At 43.8% G+C, this 25,185-nt stretch overlaps 1 protein-coding gene across 1 annotated transcript in view; it reads right to left on the minus strand.

Moving 5' to 3' along the window:
• Positions 1-25,185, minus strand: part of LOC116878038 (protein farnesyltransferase subunit beta) — a 64,512-nt gene that overhangs the window by 6,783 nt on the left and 32,544 nt on the right. Inside the window, exons 5-9 of the mRNA XM_032875182.1 lie at positions 19,539-19,685; positions 19,356-19,439; positions 14,344-14,430; positions 8,066-8,195; positions 5,209-5,341 (exon numbers count right to left, since the gene is read on the minus strand). Of these exons, the coding sequence (XP_032731073.1) occupies positions 5,209-5,341; positions 8,066-8,195; positions 14,344-14,430; positions 19,356-19,439; positions 19,539-19,685 (581 nt within the window). The remainder of the gene's footprint in view (positions 1-5,208; positions 5,342-8,065; positions 8,196-14,343; positions 14,431-19,355; positions 19,440-19,538; positions 19,686-25,185) is intronic.

The following is a 25,185-nucleotide window of genomic DNA, read 5'->3' on the forward strand; positions in this document are numbered from 1 at the left end:
TTCCAGATCGACACTGATACTGACCCTGGACTCAGTCCACAAGTCCCTACTCTTCTTCTTTTTTCAAGATTTTCTTTATTTGGCGGGGGGGGTCAGAGGGAGGAGAGAAAGTCCCAAGCGAACTCTGTGCTGAATGTGGAGGCCGACACGGGGCTCGATCCCACAACCCTGAGATCACGACCTGAGCCAAAACCAAGAGTTGGGTCACTTAACCAATACACCAGCCAGGCGCCCTAAACTACTCTGGGCTTCTTAAGACACTTCCTCTAGCACATCTCCGACTCTGGCTAAGAGAACTCTCAACAGGGGTGATGTCTGTCTGTTCCTTCTCTTTTCTCAGCCTGAACTTCATCTATCTCCAAAGGGCGTCTTCCAACTTTTCTCTTGGCTCAAAAACTTTTCCTAAGCAGCATTACTAGTAAGTGCCAGGATTCTTGCGTCATCTCATATGGTAGCAGAAGCAGAAACTGGCAATTCTGATAATAATACTAAACTAGAAACAAGCAACCAGGCTTCTACACTCTGAAGCTGAATCTGTATGGTCAGAGAATTCTGTGCGCCATACAGTTATCAGGTGGGGAGGAGAGACAGACTGCCAACAGATGGAAGTTTCCAGAAGCACTTACATGGGAACTGGTTTTTAAAAACTACACACATGCATTCAATCCTTGGTTAATTTTATACCTTGATCCCTGGGCTACTACAAATATAGCAATCGGTCTGTAAATAGCAATTAAAAACTAATTTTTCTTTTTCAGTCTTTTTTTGTTTCTATTCATTTTTCTGTGTAGTTATTATAATTTTGTATTTTGTGTTTTCCATTTAACACTAGAGGCATACATTTTTCTACGCTATAATCATACTATTGATTTTTCCTTTGTGATTTCTTCTTTAAAGAAGCATATTTAATAGCTACAGGGACTTTGGGGAGGTGATGAAAATTCTAAAACTGATTATGGTCATGGCTGCACAACTCTTGTGATGCCACTAAAAACCACTGAATTGTATATTTTAAATAAGTGAATTATATGGTTATGTGAATTATAGCTCAAGAAAGCTCTTATTTTTTTAAAAAGCAAATGCATTAAAGTTCAGAATAACTGCACTAAGCATCTGTACAAAATACACCTTTATTCTATATCCTATAAGAAGTAAAAGACTATTATATTAAAGTAACTGCTAACCTATCACTAAAATCGGAATCTGAAATGAAACTGCTATGTTTACTATTAGACAGATTACAGAGTAGGTCCATTACATGCTGTATTACTGAAGTCTGCAAGCTCGAAGTTCACAAGCCCGACAAGGAGCTTCCCGGAATCCTGGAATTGCACGGCAGCACACAAAATCACAGACGAAGGTGGACATGATGACAGGGTGCTGACGGGCTTGGAATCAGCCTTCTCAGTCCGCCATACCTCTCCCTCACATTATGAATCCCCATCACCATGTCATTTTTCATCTCAAAGATTCCTTTCCAAAAGTGTTCCCAAACGGAAACTGATAGGCACAGCGACATGTAGCTCAACTTCGCAGGTGGACAGAAACAGGCCTGCAGCATGCCTCTGAGAACATTCAAGCTACCGTAACCGCTCACGGGCCTGCCAGTTTCCTATGGCTCCATAGAAACCAAAGAACTCCAATTTGGTCAGCATTTTATATTTTAAAAGTCTTAATAATTTGTTCTTCTAGTCAGACACTGTGTTCTACACCCATACAGCAGTGACCTGCGTGGAGCCAGGGAGGTGGGACCGGCTATGTGCGCCGCCAGGGGTCGGCCCCTTGTTACCTCTTTAACTAGCAAGAGGATCATTACCTTTAAAGTGTACTGGGTTGTTTGCTGAGATAAAAGTAGGAATTAACATGTTAGGGAAAAAGCAGGTATGGTACAGAAGAAAAACAATTTCAGTACATGAGTCTCCCTCCCTTCAACTCCCATCCATCTCCCAAAAGTGCCCATTGTTAAAGGGGTTTTGCTCACCTCCAGGAAAAGCTGTGGGGCTGTCAGCCCATGTGCACACAGACCAAACCTTTTACACTTCATGTTGGGTTCTGGAGAGTTTTCCATAGGAGCCCATCGCATGTAACCATGGTATGGAGAAATCGTAATACATTTAACTATTAACCTTTTTTTTTTAAAAAAAAAGATTTTATTTGTTGGAGAAAGAGAGAGAGCGAGTGGCAAGGAGCAGCGGAGGGAGAGGGAGAAGCAGACTCCCTGCTGAGCGAGGAGCCCAGGGTGGGCCTCGATCCCAGGACCCAACATCATGACCTGAGCCAAAGGCATACGCTTAACTGCTTAGCCCCTATTAACCTTTTCATGAGTGGTTGGGTTGTTCACCATTCCTTTGCTAATATCTCTGCAGGTAAATTCTGACCATGCACTAACCCGGTTTAAGTAATTTAAACAAGTCTCCAAATGACCCTCCAAAAACCGATACAGCTATTTACACCCACACTGACAGTGCAAAAACTGCCCGTTTTCCCACACTCTCCCCAACACTGGCACCATGTTTTCTCATCTCTGGCAATCTGACAGTAAAAGCGACCAGTGTCTCACTGATTTGATTTGCACATCTTTCACTATATCTTTTTGTTCCATTTATACACCTGTGGCAGCTACACCGTGGTAGATGGAGATCCGGTATCAGAGAACAAGTCACTTAGCCTTACTGTTCTTTGTTTCCTCCTCTGTAAAATGGGGGTGACAAGACTACCTATTTCATGACATTGTTCTGAGGCTCAAACGAGAAAATCCGTGTGAAGGACTCTGTTGAGTCCCAGGTTGAGCAAGTCTTGGTCACCCGCCAGGAGGCGGGGGAACAGTAGCAAAGCAACACCACCAGGAGCTCCTTCCCTGCCTGTTCTGAATCTCCCTGTTCAGATCCTCTGCCTGGGTTTCAGGGAGGGTCAGCTATTTCTTAGTGATTTGTAAGAGTCTCTCAAAGAAATTAGCCCTTTCTCATTTGTCGTAAATAATTTTTCCCACCTTCTTTCTTGTTTTGCTTATAGAATTTCTATTCTTTGGTAAAATAACTTTTCTTTATGCAAGAAATACAAATTAATTGCAGAAAATCAGAAGATACAAATAAGAAAGGAAACAAGTATCACTTGTCATTTCACAACCCAGATACCTTCTAGTAATTTTTTAGAGTCAACTCTTCACTAAAAATGGAATTATGGGGCACCCGGCTGGCTCAGTCAGTTAAGCATCCAACTCTTGATTTCAGCTCAGGTCATGATCTCAGGGTCATGAGCTCGAGTGCCGCATCAGGCTCCTTACTGAGTATGGAGCTTGCTTCAGATTCTCTCTTTCCCTCTCCCCCTGCCCCTCATTTGCACTCTCTCTCTCTCTCTTAAAAAAAAAAAATGGAATTATATACATGCTGCTTTGAAATCTCTGATCATAGTATATTATGAATATCTTTCCACCCATTGTCTCCTTTTGACTCCCAATGTCAGTATTATGCCTCCTGCTCGAGACACTTCCCTTCCTCCTTTCTCACTGTTGCTGAGACATGGGTGAACTTCAAGCCCAACTCAGGTCTCCTCTCTCAGGCAGCAAAAAAGCTGCAAGGCCTTAACTATTAACCTTTTTTTAAAAAAAAAAAATGTTTATTTGTTGGAGAAAGAGAGAGAGCAAGTGGCGAGAAGCAGCGGAGGGAGAGGGAGAAGCAGACTCCCTGCTGAGTGAGGAGCCCAGGGTGGGCCTCAATCGCAGGACCCAACATCATGACCTGAGCCAAAGGCATACGCTTAACTGCTTAGCCCCTATTAACGGGGCGGTTGGGTTGTGGCAACCTCTTCTACAGGCAAAGCTCTGAGTGTGATCAGGCCTCCAGAGCAGGAGCTACAATAAACAAAATGTCAGCAGGACCCCACCCCCACCCCCGCCACCCATACTGGCAGGTGGCGCTCCTGTAGCAGCTCTCCCGAATGCTCCTGCAATGGCATCACGGCCAGGGGCAGGTCTGTGAAAGGCTGCCCATTTTACCAGGGGCTTCCCCTCACCAGTTCCAGATAAAGAAATCATTAAAACCCCAGGCGACTTTTGCTTTGAGAACATTGGACTCTCGGGGATTTCTTGGCTTCTCTATTCCAGCAGTCAAGCCAGAGACAGTGCAGGCTCAAGTCGGGAGAACGGTAATTCTTAATGCCCCGAGATCAGAAGCCCAGGGGCCCCAGGCAAGGAATCTCAGGACAGACTACGACTGGGAGAATGGGGAGAGGTGGTGCTTTCTTCAAGTCTGTATCCAAAGTGGCCACAACTCAAATGAAATGAAGAAAGTAAAGAAAAGGGGCTCAGAAAGATGAGCCAAAGAAGATAAAAAGGCACATGGGGATGGCAAGGCAGTAGCAAAGAATCTCATCTTCCACACTTGAGCAACTAATTACCCAACTACTAAGTCCAAAGAAAACCTTCCCTCTGGGCCAAGGGATCTCACTCCAAGAATAGATCAGGACCCAGCCGGACAGCCATGACTTCCCCTCTCCCTGGTTTCCCCAGAAACACCCTGCTCTCACATAAAATTAGTAAGAAAGCTGATCTGGGAGTCTACAGGCAACCTGAGATTTCAAGACTAATAAAGGAAGGCTCCCAGAAGTTTCGCTTGCTCTCTGAGTGCTTTGGTTTGGCAGTCCCATTTGAGATGCCACAGAAACAAACACAGGTCTCTCCACTCCAGGTGGAGGAGGGGCGGGACAAACTTGCATTTAGGACACGTCAGTGAATTTAAGATATTTCTAATGGTGGCCTCAACAAAGCTGGTCAGACACAGGATCTTTTCCGCACAGACTGTTTCTCTGCCCCTTTCTGCAAGTGCCTGTTTGGTTACTGTTGTGACCGCAATGTGCACAGCATGGGTTTTCAGTTCCAGTCTGACTGATGCTGAACTCTGCCCTGGAAAACTGTGGCTTCACACCCAGTGGAGGTGGCAATCACCCTGGGGCCCAGGACATGCACCTAACTCCCAGCCATAGCCAATCTGAAGCAGCCATCGTAATGTAGCTGAACCCTGGCATTGAGTCCTGCTCTGTGCATGCCTAAGGCAGGAGGTCCCAAGCCGGGCATCTGTACTCCAGGATAGACAGAGATCATTTCTGCCCCCGTGAAAAAGCATGCTGGCCTCCTGACTTGATGAGCAGCTGCGGAACATGGCTGGGCGCCCCCCAGCAGCCCGCCCCCCACCAACAGCCCCCCGGGCTCACCTTGAGCGTGCAGTGCACGGTGCAGCAGGGGCAGGAGCCCCGCCTGCCAGAAGGAATAGCAGCCGTCCACCAGCTTGTTGCAGCGGCCCTGAAATCCACCTTCGAAGCGCATCTGCCGGCTGGTCACCCATTGCTGAGGATGACACAGACAAGGGAAAGGCAGATATAGGCGAAGTTCCCATCTCTTGGCTTCTTGGCACTGGCAGTTCAGTGCCCTGGCTGTTACCTCCTCCCCTCACTGCTGCAGATGCAGAGCAGAGCACTTGAGCTGGACCCCTTCGGGGCAACCAACACTGATCTCGGCTCAGAGCCTAACAGACAATGGACAGTCACCTCTTCCTGGGTTTCAGATGGGTTCTGGGGCTGACAGGATGAAGAGGCCAAGTTGGCCTGTAAGGACACCTGCAAATGTCTCCCCAGAAACAAGGCTTAACTAGGAAACATCAGGCCAAGACCACCAGGGGCTCGTTTCTAACCACTTTTCCTGCTGGGAAGTTTATTAAAAGCAGATCAATGGAATTTTGTGCTATGTCTCATCAGATGATTTTAAACTGTCCCTGACTTTGACTTGGCACCTGAAGAAATCCATCCAAAGTTTCTTAGCAAAACACTTGCAGGACTGGAAGCAGAAGCCATTATCCCAACCACCAATGATGGCGCTGTCTGGTCTAGCCTCTCTGCTTCTCCAGGGGAACCTGGCTGCCTAACAGAAGAAAATCTTTCACGCTGACCCTATAAAATGGCTCCTCATGTCGCTTGGTAATCACCCGTGATGCTGCCCTTCCCCACTTATCTCCAAGTTTCCTAAACAGGCGCTGCTACCAAGATCAAGATAGCCGTGGGTTTGGCCTCCAGGAATGAGCAGAACCAGCTGGCTGGGCAGATAATGACATCTCCGTTTCCCTCCCAGGCAGTTCTGGCCACCAACCACGGACTTTCAGAACTGAACAGTGTGGCATAAGGCATCTGCTCATCCCTAGGTTCTTGCTAGACTGACTTCCCCAAAGGAGCCGCCAAGGACCCTTTTCGGAATGGGGGTGTCCAGCCTGTGTTTCAGTTAGCAGTTGTGGAGTTATTTTTAGATTATATCCCTGTTCAAGGCAACGCTCACCCATAACAGTCAAGTCCCAAGTTTTCAGAAGAAAGACATAAAAACTAGACTGCAGGTACAGACACTAATACGTCCCCACTGAGTCTTCAGTGAGCCCATTAGGGATGACACTATTTAATGAAAGTAGGTAAAGCATCACTTAAGGAAAGAGAAAACAGGTACTACAATGGGAAGCCCATTCTTCATTTTTACTTACCCTCCAGACTAAGGGTTTATTTTTTCCCCCCCAGACTAATGGTTTTTGAGTCAGACTAAATAATTTTTCCCAATGCCTAAGCCCATGGGTTTAATCTGTTTCTCTTGGCTATATGAATTCATAAAATCCTTCAGGCATGGGTCCTAGTTCTCCCAAAGCAAATGGAAGGGAGAGAGTGGTTTGGGTAAGGAGGACACTGGCATTTATTGAGCACCCACTATATGCCAGGCTGGTTTATGGATTTTTCTCTCTTTTAACTTTCAGAGTCCAAAGTACTAACCTCGCCTTTAAGCTTCAAAAAAACCTGTTATCTCTACCTTATAGAGGAGGAAAAAATTGAAGCTATAACAACAGACAAATTTCCTAAGATCACATGGTTAGGAAGTGGTAGAGACAGGGCTCAAATCTAGAATATTGCCATTGTAACTGAGGCTTCTGCTAATTATATTCCATATTTCTGCCTGGGAAATGGGACTTCCATATTTCATGCCTTACTGGTGATCAGATTTTTAAATGTCTAACAAATGTCTAAAAAGTTGGCCATTTCAGCATAAACCTTCAAGGAGAGTATACTACAGGAGGCTTCCTAAGGATGAGGACAAAATACTGCTGGTTGTGTACAGAGTACAACAGGAACTTCCTTACAAGCTCATGAAGGGTCTCACGACAGTTCCTATGATGAGAGGCTGACATTTGAACTTGGGAAGAGGAGATGAATGTCAGTTGCAGCTGGTCTGCTCTGAGGTCATGGTCGGGAATAAATGCTTCCCAGAAGATGGTGGCACTGGGTGTGTGTATGTTTGTACTCTAGGATTCTGGTGATAATATCAGTACAATCTGGTGATTCCCGGAAGCTAACTGCTTTCTGAATTCACTCTTAATATCTGTCAGGAACTCAGAGTCCAGACATACAATGCTTGGGCTACCTGCTCACATAGTTACTAGTTGGGGTGAGTGCTGTGTATTATGCAAGGCTGATGAATCACAGACTGTACCCCTGAAACAAATAAGACATTATATGTTGCTAATAATAATAATAATAATAATAATGAAAATAAATAAATGTAGTTACTAAATGTTCATATATTGCGGTCCGTAACAAAAGCTTGGCCTCCAAAGGCCTGAGAGCCCTTCTCATGATGTTTTCTCTTAGGGAATTCTTCCTAAGACACGTGATGTCATCTAAATTTAAGAAACTGAAGCTACAGCCTTGGAAGTATGAGGAAGGTACTCTGGCTCATGCCAGATGTGCGACGGACTCACAAAGGCTATGGAGTTGGCCTAACACACCTCAGAGCAGGAAGATGGAAAGGCAGGAAAAAAGGAGCCAAGACCAAGGAGACGTTCACCCCTCCCACTTTCTTGGAACAGTGCTGAGCCCCCCAACAACTGCATTGAAAAGCTTCATTACAGGACATTTAGTCCGTGGGCTCTAGGCAGGAACTCTCAGCCCTTCCCACAGCCAAAGAGTCCCAAAGCCCGTGGGTTTGAGCAGTCACATCATGGGGGGCCCTGGGGCCCAAGAGGAAGAGGGGTCCACAGACACTTACCAATAAGCTCTTCAAATTCAAGGAACGTTCCTTCTTGAGGATGACCAGGGCAGCCAGGCCACAGAAAGTGTAGCCGCCGTGGGCTTCCATCCCTGGCACCCCACCAATTCCACCTTCCCAATTCTGACACCTACGGGGAGATTGAGAAGAGCGGGCTGAGTGGTCGGTGTCAACCAACGAGCGGCCAGCTCTAGCGCGGGGCACAGTGCGGAACCGCCCTGGACGGCAGAGAATAGTCTGCTTTAGGTTACTGCGTGAACTGCCACAGCTGTGAATGGAAAGATGCCAGCTAATTAACTCCTGCAAATGCTTCTCCCTTAAAAAAAAAAAAAAAAAAAAAAAACCAGGGAAACTCAGAAATAGTCTACTTATGTAAAAAACATAGTACCTCAAATCTTTACTTCTAGGGAAAAGGTTATAAAATCATACAGTCAGTGTGACAACTAGTATTTAAATGTATCTATTTCTGGTATTTTTTCTCTTTTCTGTATTTTCAAAAAATTTCTATAATGAACATCAATACCTTTATTACTTATCAAAATAAACTTATTTTTGAGTGACAACTTTCTACATATTCAAATTAGCCATTTATTATCGTAGTTATTATTAGGGGGTTATAATATATTAATAGTGTATTCTCTAGTCATAAAAACGTGCCTGATCTTTGGACCAGCAATATGGAGTCATTTCTAGGAATTAATCCTACAAAATAAGTGAAAATGTATTCAAAGAGCAGATTAGAAGAATGTTTGCCATATTCCCATTTATAACAGTGAAATATCAGAAACAACTCAAGAGCTCAACAGTAAGGGACTGGTTATAGAAATTACAGCACACTGTACAAAAGAAAACCACTCATTTAAAACAATGCTATGAAGTATATTTAAAGATGTTCCAAATATATCACATGAAAAAAGTTATAACGTGATAATGTACAGTATAATTTTTCTGGAATTCTAAAAAGATATACACCAACAGAGTGGTTGGTGGTAGATTCCAAGCAGTCTGAATGTTCTTCTTTTTGCTTGCCTATAATAAATGTTTTATCTGTGAAATAAAGAAATTTTCTTTTTAGTATATTTTCCTGTAACAGGGCAGGACTTTACTTCCAGTGATCTCCAAGAATGAACACGGGCTTGTACTCTGCAGGTGTGTCTGCCTCCCAGTACCAGCTGCAAAACAGGTGCACAGGGGGAGGAGTGCTTACTCCAAAACTTGGCAGGACTTCCAGACGAAAGAGAAAAGAAGCAGTAATCCTGCCCGTCTTCCAGGCACCTCTCCTTAGAGGCCTGGCCTCTCGGGAACTCACAGGCCATGTTCAGAGCAGTCCCCGGGCCCAGGGACATCACAGTGCAGAGCGCCAAGTCAAAAACAGGCTACAGTTCCCTGCACAGACCCCTTAGCACCTCTGTCCCAGGACCCTGCCACCCCACCCCCAAGAGGCGAGTGTTCCTTCCTCACATTTGGCCACAGGCAGGGTAGGAATAGCTCAAGTGTGAAGAGTGTCATGAGTGAGGAACATCTGGGGACCTCTTAGCATTTTTCTTTTTCTTAATTTAGCTTTCAAACAATTTTTTTGAATTAAAAGAATAAATTCTGTTAAAGAATAAATAATGAGAAGTAAACCTCCTGCCCACCCTAGCCCCCAGACCCTCTCACCGGCAGTGACCACTGTCAGTTTCTGCACCTCTGCCTCTTTCCCTCTCTCTCTCTACACACACACACACACAGAAGTGCAAACACACATGATCTACATTACACTTTTCCTCCCTTTGATATGCATGGGAGCAATTTTAATCATTGTAAATTAGTAAGTTGAGTAAAATTCTTCGGGAGTGTCTTCTAGCCAAACCTAACAGATTGAGCACAAGAGCCCAGTAAAAGAAAAGGCAAGGAATTTAAAAAGGGATAAACTCCATGGGTAAAGAGCATAGGAGAAGATATACACACAGACAAGAGATAACAAAATTTTGAAAGCCAGGAAAGGAGAGAGATGAGTAACGGACCTAACAGATTAGAGAACCCTACACCAGCCCGGTGGGCAGGAGGCAACACAAAGCAGGGTGATGTGCTCCAGCAGAAGGACCAGGAACTGGAGACGCAGGACCCCTCGCCCTCCCGAAGCCGCATGAGAAGGAAACAAGTTAATTGTTTGCAAATGTATGTAAGAATCAGTTAGATCCCCTGGTGCCCAGCAGGTGAGGACGGGAGGTTTCAGGGGTTTAATCAAGAGGGTCTGAACTCCAGGATATCCAGCACAGAGAACAGGAGGGAGGCACCACACTGAGCAGGGAAGTGCGTGAGAATCTATAGTCTGAACACAAACAGCCCCCACCCCGTTTCTTCCTAGTATTTCACAAAGCCGGCGGCCAACTTCGTACCGCAACCAGGAATCTGGAAGACGCACCACCATGGAAACTGATAAGCCCAAGGGACAAAGCCCAATGGGGTGAAAGGCTGAATGCTGGCACACGCAGCTCTCTGCCAGCTTTTTAGCACTCGGCTCCTAAATCTGAACACCAGGCATTTCTGCAGTCTCTAATACGAGAGAGAGAGAGTGGAACAGACACACAAAACTAAGCTGGCGAAATGACACAGGGAGCAGAAGGAAACGTTTTAGATAAAATAGTATATGAGATAAAAATACTGCAAGAATAGAACATGCCTGAAACACGAACAGGAGAGTACATAAAAAAGTATTTCTTTTAGAAATGAGAATAAAATAAGCTCTGGAAAATTTAAAATAGAATTGCAGAAATAAAACCTCAACAGAAGGGAATCTCTCAGAAAGTACAATAAGAAAGATTAAGAGTTAAAAAGTAGGCAAAATAATCCGAAAAATCAGAAGACCAACCCTATGTTATAAAAAGAGCAAACACAGAAAACAGAGGGAAAGAAATTATCAAAGAAATAATAAAATAACGATTCTTAGAACTAATATATGCCATTCCAGACTGAATATACCTGCTGAGTGCCAAAAGAAAAATTTTTTAAAATCCATATCATGGTTCATCAGCATCAAGTTTCCAAACATCAAGAATAAAGATTTCCAAAAACTTCTAGGGAGGGAGATATGGTGGAACAGAGAAAAAGAGAAATAAAACATAAGCGTCTGCCTTCGGCTCAGGTCGTGATCCCATGGTCCTGGGATGGAGTCCTGCATCAGGCTCCCTGCTCAGCAAGGAGCCTGCTTCTCCTTTTCCCTCTGCCTGCTGCGCCCCCTGCTTGTGCTCTCTAAACACACACACACACACACACACACACACACACACACACACACACACACAGGATTGGGACTACAATGGCATTGAGAGGCAGTGGTTACCATAACAGTTTTTGGCTACTTAAACTCCTTGCATTTCAGCTTCATATCAAATTCAATATCCCACCATTTTATATACAAGGAAACTATGGCATAGAGAAGTGAAATGATTTGTCCGAAGCTACTAAATGACAAAACTGGGATTCAAACCCAGGTAGTCAGAGTTCCGCATCTAGTGAGTGCCTAACAATCCAATCCTGCAAATACTAGTTATACACTCTGGACAAAATACACAGAAACAACTTTTTCCAAGGGCTCAGTGGACTAAAAAAAGGAAGATTTTGGTGGGAATTTAAAAGTTGGAGCAGACAACAGCAGGCAGGCAGTCTCTTCCCTCCCCGACCCTATTTTTTTTCTTCCCAGTTTGCCCTTCCCAGTTTGCCCTTCCCAGGCTGCAGTCACCCAGTGGTGGCAGCGGCAGGTCAGAGGGGCCAGTGGAGGGCAGTTGAAACAAACAGAAAGCCCACCATTTTCCTGGTAAGAAGAACCAGGCTGATGGAAACAGTGGAGGAACACCAGAAAGAGGAGAGCTAAAAAAGGAAAACTCCAAATTCCATGTTTAAATGTCTACCTGACTCCAGATCACACACACATCAGGCAAACTGAAAGCAGATTCTGACCCAAGAACTGACCAAAGAGCCAAACCCACTGCCCGGTGCATGTGTAACAATCTGTACTTTGGGTCTAACCAAGTTGATTGCTGCTAAAACAAAGCCATCAACACTCTTTAGAGCAATCTAACAGAATCCAGCCTCTACGATACAAGACCACAATGTCTAAGATACAATCCAAAAATTACTTGACATATGCAGAATCAGGAAAATGGGACGCCCCAACTCCAAGATAGCCAGATGTTGAAATTACCAGATAAGAATTTTAAAGCAGACATTTTAACTATGTGTTTACCTCAGGGAAATGGAAAAAAAAATACACTTTCAATGAATAAAAAGATGGGAAATCTTAACTGAGAAAGAGAAAGTATAATAAAGAACCAAACCCAGGCAAGTTAGCTCAAAAGCCTATACTCTCAATCTCTAAACTATGGCTACCTTACACCAGTGAGTATTACATGCCAGGTCTTCAGTAAATGTTGGTTATTATTATTGTTAGCCTTTTCCACAATGATACTGGAAGCCAGAAGATAATGGAGGAATGCTAAAAAAAATTCTGAAGGAATACAGTTTATATAGTATCCAATTTAGAAATCTCTAACCAAATAAAATCTCAATCAAGTGTGAGACTAAAATAACCATTATGCACAATCTTAAAAATTCATCTCTTAAGTGCTCTCTTTTGGGATCTACTGGAGTATGTGGTTCATTAAAATGTGTAAGTAAGCCAAGAAAAAGGAGGGCAAGGGCTTCAACAAAGGAGACAAGTGAAGTGAATTTCATGCTGAAAGGAAGCTTCTGGCTACCTGCTGGGCAGCAGGCTGAGAGCAATCTGTCCAGACTGAAGCAGGAGGGCACAGGGCTCCAGGAAGGAGAACTCAAAATACACACACACACACACACACACGAGAACTGATATATTACCTAAAGTGTTTGACTGTAATGAGAGTGATTTTATAGCTCTGGCAGAAAATCTGGGAATAAATTCATGATGTATGCATTTTTAAAAAGAGGTAATGACTAATTCCAGGAAAATAAAAATTATCTAGGAAAGTAAATATGACCATAGTTTACCATCTGATATACCTATAAATTATATTTCCACAGTAACAGGTACTACTTTGGTAAGAATAAAAACATAAAAAACAAAGTAATACAGCTTGGCTAACATTCCATATTGGTACACAGGTATCTACTATACCTTCCTTTTTCTTTTTTTTAATCATGAGATACTTGAAATGTCTAGGAAAGTATAGCAAATAATATATAGAATGTACATGTATGTCACACCTAGCTTTAACGGAGTCATATACACTTCGGTCTCTCTTTTATTTTAAAGAAATGAACCATTACAGATACAGTTGAAGTTCCCTGTGGAGATGGGTAAACATCTCCTGATTTCATTTCCTCTGCTCTCCCTGAGAAGTAATCATCATCCTGAATTTGTTTTTATATTTTTATATTATATATTTATATTTATATATTTTTATATTACCACATGTCATTCTTCCTATAAATATAGTATTAGTGTGCATGTTTTCAAATTTTAAGCAAGTGTGCTAATAATCTGCATGTTTTAACATCCTTTACTTTAACTCAGGGTTGTTTTTAAAGATTTTTTTTTTTTTTTAATTTGACAGAGAGAGAGAGAGAGAGAGAGATAGATCACAAGTGGCAGAGAGACAGGCAGAGAGAGAGGGGAAGCAGGCTCCCTGCCAAGCACAGAGCCCGATGTGGGACTCAACCCCAGGACCCTGAGATCATGACCTGAGCTGAAGGCAGAGCAGAGGCTTAACCCACTGAGCCACCCAGGTGCCCCTCAGGGTTGTTTTTAAGGATTTATCTGTCTTGATACACGCAGCTCTGGTTCATTCATTCCAACTGCTATCTTATATTGCAATGTGACTACACCACGGCTTGCTTCTCCCTCTTGTGCTTATGAACATTTAACCTGTTTCTGGGTTTTTGCTATTACAAACAAGTCGCATGTTGGTCTCTTTTGTGCATGTGTGTGAGCTTCTGTAGGTGTGGGATTACTGGGTCATTAGCAACGGCATCTTTAAGGTATTACCAAGTTGCTCTCCAAACTGGTTAAATCCATTTAGATGCCCCGAGTACTGTTTGCACAAGGTTTTGATCCTTGCCCATCTACACAATAACACAACACTGAAGAAAGTTTGGGAAAAAAGAAAACTTTTGGAGCATTTCTGAAAGGCACCATGCTACAGCCCCAATTCGTCTCTTGTAATTTTAGAGTCCCTTCCATTCCTTTATCATTTTCTTTATTTTCAGAGTCTTGACCACCTGCTTTCTAAGAGGCCAGGACAAATCCCGGCATCTCTCACCTTGCTATCCATTCGGCCGTGCCCTCAAAGAGGTCTGGAGTGATGATGTTGGTCAGAGAAGCTACGGAGGCAGCACAGTACGCGCTTCTGGAAGGACAGAAACAGAGGGGGAGAGTGTTAAGCTTTAAGGAAGAGCTAAAATAGGGTTCATTGAACTCAGGCGGACTGCTTTCTGCCTGGTAAGCTGTAATCACCTCCTGTCCTCACTCTTGGCACTTGGTCAGTCCTCCCGGGTCTCCAACTGAGAGGTTTGACATTCTATTTGGATAGAGTTGCTCACAGCGTGGCTTCAGTGAAAGAACATGACATTCTAGTCTCCCTACCTCCACATGGTCAAATCTACATCAGAGGAAATAACAGCCAGATCAATACATGTCCAAAGTGAATTCAGCTCTTCTTTCAAAGACCTATCATGGTTCCCAAACTTCCACAGTGTCATTCATTCGGCTATTTCTGATACACTCATTCATTCAATGTCAGTAATGTTTCAGATCCAGAATTTCTGTATATGGAATGGACACATTAAAGGTTAACTGTATATTTTTTCTGCAATAGACACTCCAAAGCAGGGCACCAGACCCTAACGGCTGCTTAGTCCAGATTAGAGGGACAGGAATAGAGGAGTCCACTCGCATACTTTCCTTAAGCCTTCAGAGGGAGAAAAGAACTTTGATTTCAAGCACCCCACCAGTACGTGTACACACACACACACACACACACACACACTTTTAAATAAAAAAGAAAGAGAACTTTTTTTTTTTTTTTTAATGTTATCCTACTTGATTTGGAATAAGTCTTCCCATCCCATCCTGCCAGCCCTAATTCTTCTCAGGACACATTTCATTTCAGCTTCTCTCTCTATTACAGAATATATCTACAAATTGTGTTTTCTTTCCTTCTATGCCCTTTTCAAATATCCAGCATCTCAGCTCCATTTTATAATGAAGACAGTTTGTTCTAATTCTGCTTACAGATCCTTTCTAAGGGCTCCTGAGGAATATAAAAGGGAGGAAAGAGGAGGGCCTAGGTTCTGTATCGTTCAATATGGACATAGCTACTAAGCCAAACTCACGGGGTATCCCAAAGATATTTGTACAGAAGCTGCAAGCTTATGATATTACACCAGCCTCTGCATCGGCCGGCTCACGTTGGCCCCGACATAGCAGGGGCTGAGTTACTCCAGCAGACAGCAGAAGCATGCGAGAGTCCTACGTGCCAAACATTATTACCCACCAGAAGCTAACTTCAGAGGTCTGATCTCACTTCTTTCAGGTTTGGAGCCTCTCAAAAGGGTTCCACAGTATTTGCTCTTGAACCTTCACATAACCTCTGAGGTAGGGAGGCAGCCAACCATGTAGTTTGCCTCTCGCAGATGGAAGAACTAAGACGTGATGCCAGAAGCCGCTAGTCCTAGATTGCACACTGAAACAGGGAGCCAACAAAACCCACCCCTTTTGTGCAGTTTCTTCCTCTCTCCTTCTATCCAGTCATCGCATCTCTCAAATTTGTTCACTACTCCCCATCCTCTCTACTGTACTCCAAATCCAAGGCACCGTTCCCAGGATCGAGCTACTGCCTGGTCTTCCTCCTTCCAGCCCTGAACCCAGAGGACTTTTACTAAAACACTGCAATCCACTCACTGCAACTGGGAAAGTTCTAATAAAATACAGACCACATCCTATCACTCCCTACTTAAAATTGGGTCAGTGACTTCCCACTGCTCTTAAACTCCTACTTCAGGACCCCTCGGTGTGCTTCCAGCCTGTCGTTCCAGCTTCACTGCTACTGCCCACGAGGCCCTCTCCACTTCAGCCACACAAAACTGCTTTCTCGAGCCTGCTCTAGGCCCTGTCACCTCAAGTTCCATGAATGCTGGGTCTCTGTCTGTCCCCTACCCTCACAGAACACTCCAGGTTCTCCAACCTAGATAAGGTCAGTAGTAAATAACTGCTTTCTGAGAACTGAGAAAGGGTGGCAGGCGCTAGGAGTCCCTGGGAGCACACCTGTGTCGTAAAACTCAGAATTAACTCATCCTGGAGACTATCAAGAATCGTGACAGACAGGAAAGATCACGAGGCCATTGTCTCTAACCCAGAATGAGGCCTGCTAGCCTCCAGACTCCCAAATGTGCCCTCCCCCAACCTCCACCCATCACTGCTAGTCAAACCCACTCAACACGCACTCTGGAGTCCTGGTGGACACTTTCAGGCAAAGGACAATTAAATACCAAGCAAGAAATGTTAGGGGCACCTGGATGGCTCAGTGGGTTAGGCCTCTGCCTTTGGCTCAGGTCATGATCTCAGGGTCCTGGGATCAAGTCCCGTATCGGGTTCTCTGCTCGGCGGGGAGCCTGCTTCCCCCCTCCCTCTGCCTGCCTCTCTGTCTACTTGTGATCGCTCTCTATCAAATAAATAAATAAATAAATAATCTTAAAAAAAAAAAAAAAAAAAGAAATGATGGAACTGGGATACGAGAGGATGGAAGCAAGGAAGCATTCGCCTCTCTGATCCTATGCAAACGAGAAGCATGGCTGAAAGGGAGCACGTTAGCAGAGGAGCTTCCGTACAGGTGAGATACAGCTGCAGGGCTCTTGGATGGAACAGATCATTTTTACTGGAGAAGTTTGCTAACATTTGTCTAGCAGATATAAATATGAACACAGAAAAAACCTGCACTGGAACTAATAAGCTGGAGAATAATCACATCTGAAAAAGGTATGTGATACAATGCAAAGCAATCTGACTTCGCCTCGTAATGTCAGAAGTTTTAAAAAGCTAAATTTTGGGGCGCCTGGGTGGCTCAGTCATTAGGCCTCTGCCTTGGGTTTGGGTCATGATCCCAGAGTCCTGGGATCCAGCCCCGTGTTAGACTCCCTGCTCAGTGGGAAGCCTGCTTCTCCCTCTTATACTTCCCCTGGCTTGTGTTCCCTCTCTCACTGTCTCTCTCTGTCAAATGAATAAATAAAATCTTTTAAAAAAAAGAAAAAAAAGGAAAGAAAAAGCTGAATTTTGAGATCGTGCATATTCAGTTGGACTAGTTGTAGAACAGAAATGAAAATGCGGTGTCGGGGGTGGGGGGACAATTTTTAACCTTTACCTTAAGAAGAGTCAACACAATACTGCTTTTCCTCATTAGTCATATTGGCTTTGTTGGTGTTGACAGGGTTAAACACATAACCACAGTCCCAGATGGAGTCACTTATGCTAAGCCCCACATCACCAAACTGAAACCTAATCACAGTTTCGGCTCTTCAGAAATGAAGTCTTAAACCAGTTCCTCAGGAAGCACTTGATGAGCGCTGATTAGGTCACCTGCCTGACAGAACCCTGCTATCTCTGAAAGGAAAGTAACCTCGCAAAACTGACCCACTTGTTTGCCTTGTATAACTTCCCTGTTCCTGGTCCCTTCTTGATATGGTAGAAATATAGGTTTGGTCTTCTTCCAGATTGCTGGTACAGTGCTCCTGAGTGACAGGGGTGACAGGAGAGTCTCTAGTGATTCAGAACAAGCCCTGGTGAAGCACACCTGCGTTATGCTAATGAGGTGACTCCCGGAGGATGGGCCACTTGCCACAGAAAGTGACCCCATGACTAGAGGGTTGGCAGCTTCAGCCCTGATCCCCTGAGGAGAAGGGCTGGAGATCAAGTTAATCACCAATGGCCAACAATTTCACCAATCATGCGTACACAACAGAACTTCCATAAAAACCCTAACTGATGGAATTTGGGGAGATCCAGGGTGGTGAACACAGCCAGGTGACTGCTGGGAGGGTGGCATACTCCAGCTTCATGAGGACAGAAATTCCTACACTCCAGACCCTTCTAGACCTCACTCAATATACCTCTTCATCTGGCTGTTCGTTTGTATCCTTTATAATATCCTTTGTAATCAATCAGTGAGTTCTGGGAGCCGTCCCTAACATATTATTGAATCGAAGAGGGGTCATGGGAACCTGATTTGTAGCCAAGTCAGACAGAAGTGTGGGTAACATGGGGACACACAACTTGTGACTAGCATCTGAAGTGGGGGTGATCTTCTGGGACAAAGCCCTTAACCTGTCGAATCTGAGCTAAATCTGGTTAGTTGATATCAGAATTTAACATGAGAAAAAAAAAAACAGACATTTGGTGTTGGAAGTGTTGTAAGAAATTGTTTTTCCAGGGGAGGACAGATTTTTGGTTCGAGTAGATTCATTACACATGTTTTCCTCCCCCTTTGCTTTCAACAACAGTTAAGCCAGAAAATGAATCAACTTGTATTGAAGCTAAACACATTTACAAATGAGGCAATAAGATGGCTTTGTTATAGAAAGCTCAAAAAAAAAGTATTTCTCTGACTAAATAGTAAGAATTTGGTATAAAATCTCAATGATCCACCACCTTTGAGAAATGACTTAGTGAACTCCACATACGTATTCAGTAATCTCCTATCAGATGAGTGAACTACTTGCTAGGTACATTAGATCACTCCAGAGTAAAATAATAATTTTGAGCCAACTGGTTCTAATCAGTAACTGAAATTCTATTTCCCTCAACTCTACTGGCCCCCAAGTGTGTTTGAACCTCCCAAAGCAATTTTCATACAGGTGATAGACATTCTCACGATTTCTTCAAATCCATTCAGAAAATATTTAGGAGGTCCCTACTGGGCTTCCTTCTCCCTTCCTATCCCAGAGAGATGAAAGATTATATTACACCATACAGTTATTATATATTATGCTATGTCATTTTCTACCAATCAAATAAATTTTTGATTCTGAAAAGCATTTGATTTTGTTTCTGTCTTACTTATATTTTGACATTTACATAGGAATCAAGGGAGAGCAACACCTGAGGATATCGGTCTCACATTTGCCATGATTATGAACTGTGTCCCTGACATGTCATTCCACGGGTCATTCTGTGAGACAAAGCAGCATATTTTTTCCATGGTGCTCCTTGGGGTTGGCATCTCCAATGGCAGATGAGCTCTGGAATCTATGGGTGCAGCAGCCTGAGAAAAACCCCACTCACCTCACATCCACCTCACCTCCAACGTGCATGAGAAAAGAGCCATCGGACTGCTTCAATGAGTACAAATACTGAAGAAGCTTCTCCCTGAGAAACAAGCAGCCGAGAGGCAAGAGACAGCAATGATCAGTGCAGTGTCAGCAGGGGGGCCCCCTCTGGTGTTCCGCACCCTGGCTCTGGCCATACCTGTTAATGACGTCATAGGCCTCCTCGGTGCCGATGATGCAGAGTGCGTTGACGGCGGCATACGTGGGTGCAAGATGCGGGTACTGGCCAGGGCCCCCCCCAAAGCCACCTTCTGGACTTTGACACAGCTCCAGGAACTGACACACGCTAGGTACATAGCCAAATGGAAAACCAAAGTCAGAGAGCATTCATTTCAAAACAAGTTCCACCACAGTCCATGACTTTCCCTCAAAGGGGTAAAAATAAAACCAAAACCTCTCCTCTCAACTACTGAACATATACTGAACATAATTAACCTCTGAAAAGGGCCTCTCTCCCCTGCTATTTTGAATGCCTTTCTTTCTGAGTTTTGCATGTAAGGATCCACCTAGCTGTGAAGCAAGAAGCAAAAGACCAGGCAGAGACCACCAGCCTTCCACCAAACTGGGGATAAGTCTCATGCTTCTTGACCAAATCTTTCCCATACTTTTCCCTCAGTTCGCCATGCCGCATCTGTGTTGCCAGCCCTTTCTCCTTGCCTCTGAGGTCCCTAAATCGAATTTTGTCAAAATTGTGATGGCGCCCAATCTCTTTCCATGCTAACCACCCCACTCTGGGGCCACCACCTAGGCCCACCCAGGATATTTAAAGAGATGTCTTCTCACTCCATTGTCACCTAAGCCCCAGGAGTTTCTGACTTTTATTCCTACCACCACCAAGAAAGAAGCTTCTAGTGGAGTCTGCCTTCATGGTTAGGAGAACAAAAGGAGCGTGGACTTCTAGCACGCTCACCTCAGTTATGGCAAACTTCAGCACTGCTGACTCATATCACACAAATGCATCCCAGCCTGTAGGCTTTTGGAGAATTAGTCACACTAATCCAGAGAGGCTCCAAGTCCCCCACCAAGGGAAATTGTTTTAAGGGTTTGCCTCCAAGCACGGCATTGGGTTGCTCAGAAGTTACATTCTTGTCTGAGGTCAAACCAAGGGAGCCCCTACTTATCCAAGGTCCTCTGAAATTCACCGGGAAGTGGGTGCCCTGGAAAGTCCTGGTTATTGAGCTCTTTCCCCACAACTCAGCCAGGACCATAGGCTCCCTATTGGGACAAGTCCGCATTTCAGAGAATAAGCTGCAAATCTCTGTCCTAGTGCTCAGGCAGCCTTCTTCCCCCAGACTCTTTCGTCTTGTTCTTTCTTATCTACTGCTGCCAGAGAGACTACAGAGAGTCTAACTCATCTCTAGGGTACAAGCTTATTACTGCTTTTCCACATCGTATCTGATGACTTTTGATTTCAGACCTTCCATTATCTCGCAGGGACAGGAACAGAAAATTCTGCTCACTCGCTACTGGAGCTCTGAAGTCTTCACAGGTTAAAAGAAAAAAAAACACACACTCCCTTCTATACACACTCCTTTCTGTACACACTCCCTTCTATCTGCACCTCTGATTTGACTGCATGAAACACGTGAATTGACGTAGAAGCTCATCATCAAAGAAGGAAGACAGTACTGTGGCATATTTGTAATAGTGATTAATTTTCAATGGGAAAATAAGTTTGTTCCTGACATATTTTCCAAACCTTCATTAATTCATATCCTATTTCCTGGAAACAAATACCTAATAAATTAATGTCCTGACAAAGGCTGGCTGGACTGGCATACAAAGACTTTTCTGTATCACAAAAACAAAAGGTTTTAGTTGATATAAAGCTTAACAGCACATTAAAAAAAAAAAAAAATGGAAAGAAAAAGAGTCACCTAGTCATCCATTCTCTTTCCCAGCTCCAGCTCTCGAGATAGAATTGTGCCAAATCCAACACCCCTGACCCTGTAGCCTCATGTCTGGTGAGCCGGGATCTGAATGTACCAGACACCTTTAAATCATCCCTCCATGCCAACCTCCCTCAGCTGATATGCAGCATCTGACTGGCCATGGGGCTATACTGGGGAGCAGGGCTGGGTTTTTCTGGACTCTCAGAAGCTTCCATATTACAGAACATTCTGCTCCAGAGGCTTTCCAACGCATACGGTAAGGAACTGGCAAACTGACCAAGAAGCTACCAGCCGTCATTAGCAGAGTTCTTAGCAACTCTGAAAACCAAAGTGTGAATGAGACTTCTATCTTTAGAAAGGGGGGGGAAACTTATCTGAGAGAGCAGAAATTCACCACCTAGTTAAAAACAAAACAAAACAAAACAAAAAAAAACCACAAGCAGGAAACAGTGCAAATACCAAGAGTGGCAGACTTTCTGAAGAACAAGTTTTCATGCATCGCTCCTTTAGTCCTGTGACTAAAAGGGCAAGGAGACCAGTTTGCTTTCAAGTCAGTGAGGCGTTTCATTCTAGCTAACGTGACAATTACCCACAGAGTGGGGGACTATCTTCAAGATGAGGGATTTTCAAACCCAACACGTGTATCTCACAAACATTGGAGAGCGAGTAGAGACAGCAGAGATATGAGAAATAAGCCTGGGCCTCCATATTTTTACCAAATTCCCAGATGATGTGAATACACTTGAGAACCACAAGTCTTAGCTGAGCAATCAGAATCACTTGGGGGATGTTTTTGAAAAACCCAATGCCCGTGCCACACTAATACCAATGAAATCAGAATCACTGAGGATGGGACCCAAGTGGCCGTATTTTTTTTTAAATTCCCATGTGGCTCCAATGTACCACCAAGTACCAGTGCCTGTGAAACTTGAGTGCACACAGAAACCACCCGAGAACCTTGTTAAAATGCAACTCTGATTGGGGGTGGCCGGGTGGCTCAGTGGGTTAAGCCTGTGCCTTCAGCTCAGGTCATGATCTCAGGGTCCTGGGATTGAGCCCCGCATCAGGTTCCCTGCTCAGCAGAGAGCTTTCCCCCCTCTCTCTGCCTGCCTCTCTGCCTACTTACGATCTCTGTCTGTCAAATAAATAAATAAACTCTTTAAAAAAAATGCAGCTCTGATTAAAGTGAATGAAAAACGGGCTAGGGTTGGGTATAAGTCTATAAAACATTAATGTGCAAAAGAAAGTAAAATTTAAGAAGTGACTTAAAACCATAGGTTGGGAAATATGAATCCATCTGAAATGGGAGCACAGTTAAAAAAAAAGAAAGAAAGAAAGAAAAAAAGAATAAGACACTAAAAAGGAAATGTAAAATTCAGCCTGAAGTATAAGCAAGCTGTGGGGGAACACTTGGAGCTCCCTACATTGTTTCCCCTGGCACTGGAGTTTAGTTTAACAGTCCTGTGGGAAAGGAGCTCAGAGCGGGAGACAAACCAGGGGACTCTGGACTCCAGGAACTAAACTGAGGGTTACAGAAGGGAGGGGGTGGGGGGATGCAGTAACTGGGTGAGAGGCATCAAGGAGGGCACGTGTAGTGATGAGCACAGGGTGTTATACGCAACTAATGAATCGTTGAACACTACATCAAAAACTAATGATGTACTATATGTTGGCTAACTGAACATAATAAAAAAAAAGTAAAAATAAATTAAAAAATAATTTTAAAAAAATGCAGCTCTGACTCCAAAGAGCTAGATGGGCTTGAGTCTGCCCTTTCAGCAAACTCCAGGTGACAGCCATGCCACTGCTGGGGAACCACATTTTGGGTAGCAAAGATCTGAGCTGTCCAACAGGTCGTGACTAGCCACATGAGGCTATTTAAATTTTAAACTAAATTCATTAAATTAATTTAAACTTAAGCTCCTTGGTCACAGAAGCCACACTGCAACTGTTCAATAGCTACACGTCCCAAGTGGCTCCCACAAAATAGAGAACATCTCCATTACTGTAGAAAGTTCTACTGAACATCAACACTCTATCATTCAACTGTGAAAAAGTCTGTGAAACCTATAAGGAGATCAATTCAAAGCAGAAGTATCAATGATTAACCGTCAGCCTCATAAGGGGTTTACTTGGACTTTAAGGTGATGGTTGAAGACTGACCTAAAGTGGTTGATTCTGGGCATTGCTGTCACCACCTTGGAGGAAGTACTCTAAAACAAGCAGATAATTTCAAAGGACCAGAGAAACACCTCCAAGGTAAGAATTAAAGTCCGGAATAATATAAAATTAATCAGCAGCACATAAGGATAAAACAAATGAAATGGGGACAAGATAATACACTTAGGGATGGCAGGAGTGGGGGATGAGTAAACCATATAAATATACTATGGGAAAGGACTAGGAATATAGGAGAAAAAGGACCAGAGATTAAGGCCCGTGAGTTGTGAACACAAATGAGAATACTTCTTAAGAGCATCATAAATGCAACACTGGGGGCGCCTACGTGACTCAGTCAATTAAGTGGTGCCTTCGGCTCAGGTCATGATCCCAGGGTCCTGGGATGGAGCCCCACATTGGGCTCCCTGCTCAGTAAGGAACCTGATTCTCTCTCACCCTTTGCCCCTCCATCCCTCTCGTGCTCTTTCTCTCCCACTCACTCTCTCAAATAAATAAATAAAATCTTAAAAATAAATAAATAAACACAGTGCTGGCCACAACTACATTTGGTTCAAGCCTCCATTTGCCAACTCAAAAGAGGTTCAGGTTAGAGCTGTAAAAATGGCTAAATATCAAAACATTATAAGGCTTAATATGACAGGCAAACACCAAGAAGAAGCTACCCAGCAAAATACCTCAAGCGTACAAAGGGTAATTGTACAAACTTTCCAGTAAAGAAATGAACACCAACACTAATCCACAGCACCAGAATTTAGGTCAGATTTAAGAAAACCTTCAGCACCAGAACAGGTCACCGTGGACAGAGAAGTTACAAAGATGGTAACTTTGGAAATAGCAACAGTCATCCTTGAGCAGGATGGCTTGGGAGGCGAGGCCAATACAAGATGGATGCCCGGACATCGGGCTTCCTCTAGGATGAAGTCTTTTCGAATTTCATACCATAAAACAACTTGAGCTTAGCATGAGAAAGAGGAAAAGTCCTTCCTGAGCAGAGTCTGGCAGTGAACAGGTCAAAGGCAGGTGGGCTCTGCACCGACCCCAGGAGGCCGGTGCTGCCTGGAGAGTTTGACACGTCGTCTGACCTCCCCAAGTACAGCCATCCTCTGGACGCTGCTGCTCTGGAACTACGGTCAAGGGTGAAGTGGGTCATTTTAGAACAAGGCTTCTCCACCTTGGCACTATTGACATTTTGGACTGTGTAGCTATACATTGTGGGAACTGTCCCACTGGCAGCACCCTTGACCTCAACCCACTAGCCCCCAGCGGCTCCTGGCCAAAAAAGGCCCAGAACACAAAGGATGAGATGAGGTATCTTCATAGAAAGGTAAGGAAACAGACAAATTATATTTTAAAATTAAAAGGAAAAATATTTAAAGAGCTATTCAGAGGATCAGCTACTAATAGCCTTTTGAAAGGGAAACAGTAGAACACTACTGAAACATGAAAAATGAAATTTAGTATTTGGAAAAACTTCATAAGCAGAGAAGTCCTAAAACAATTAAGTTAAAGACAATTTTTAGATCTTACAGGAGCTAAAAACCTAACTTTGACAGTGTAGCCATCTCCCTGTGATTTCACTTTAGTTTTCAGTAACAAAGCATGGGATCCTCATTACCTTCCCTGCTAAAATCACTAAAAACAAATGTATTTAGTCTAGTTCCAAGATATTAACTTATTTCAGGTAAACTCATGGAAATTTGTGGATACCATCTC

The sequence above is a fragment of the Lontra canadensis genome, unplaced genomic scaffold (genome assembly GCF_010015895.1).
Source record: "Lontra canadensis isolate GAN:19392208 unplaced genomic scaffold, GSC_riverotter_1.0 scaffold55, whole genome shotgun sequence".
Classification (NCBI taxonomy): Eukaryota; Metazoa; Chordata; class Mammalia; order Carnivora; family Mustelidae; genus Lontra; species Lontra canadensis.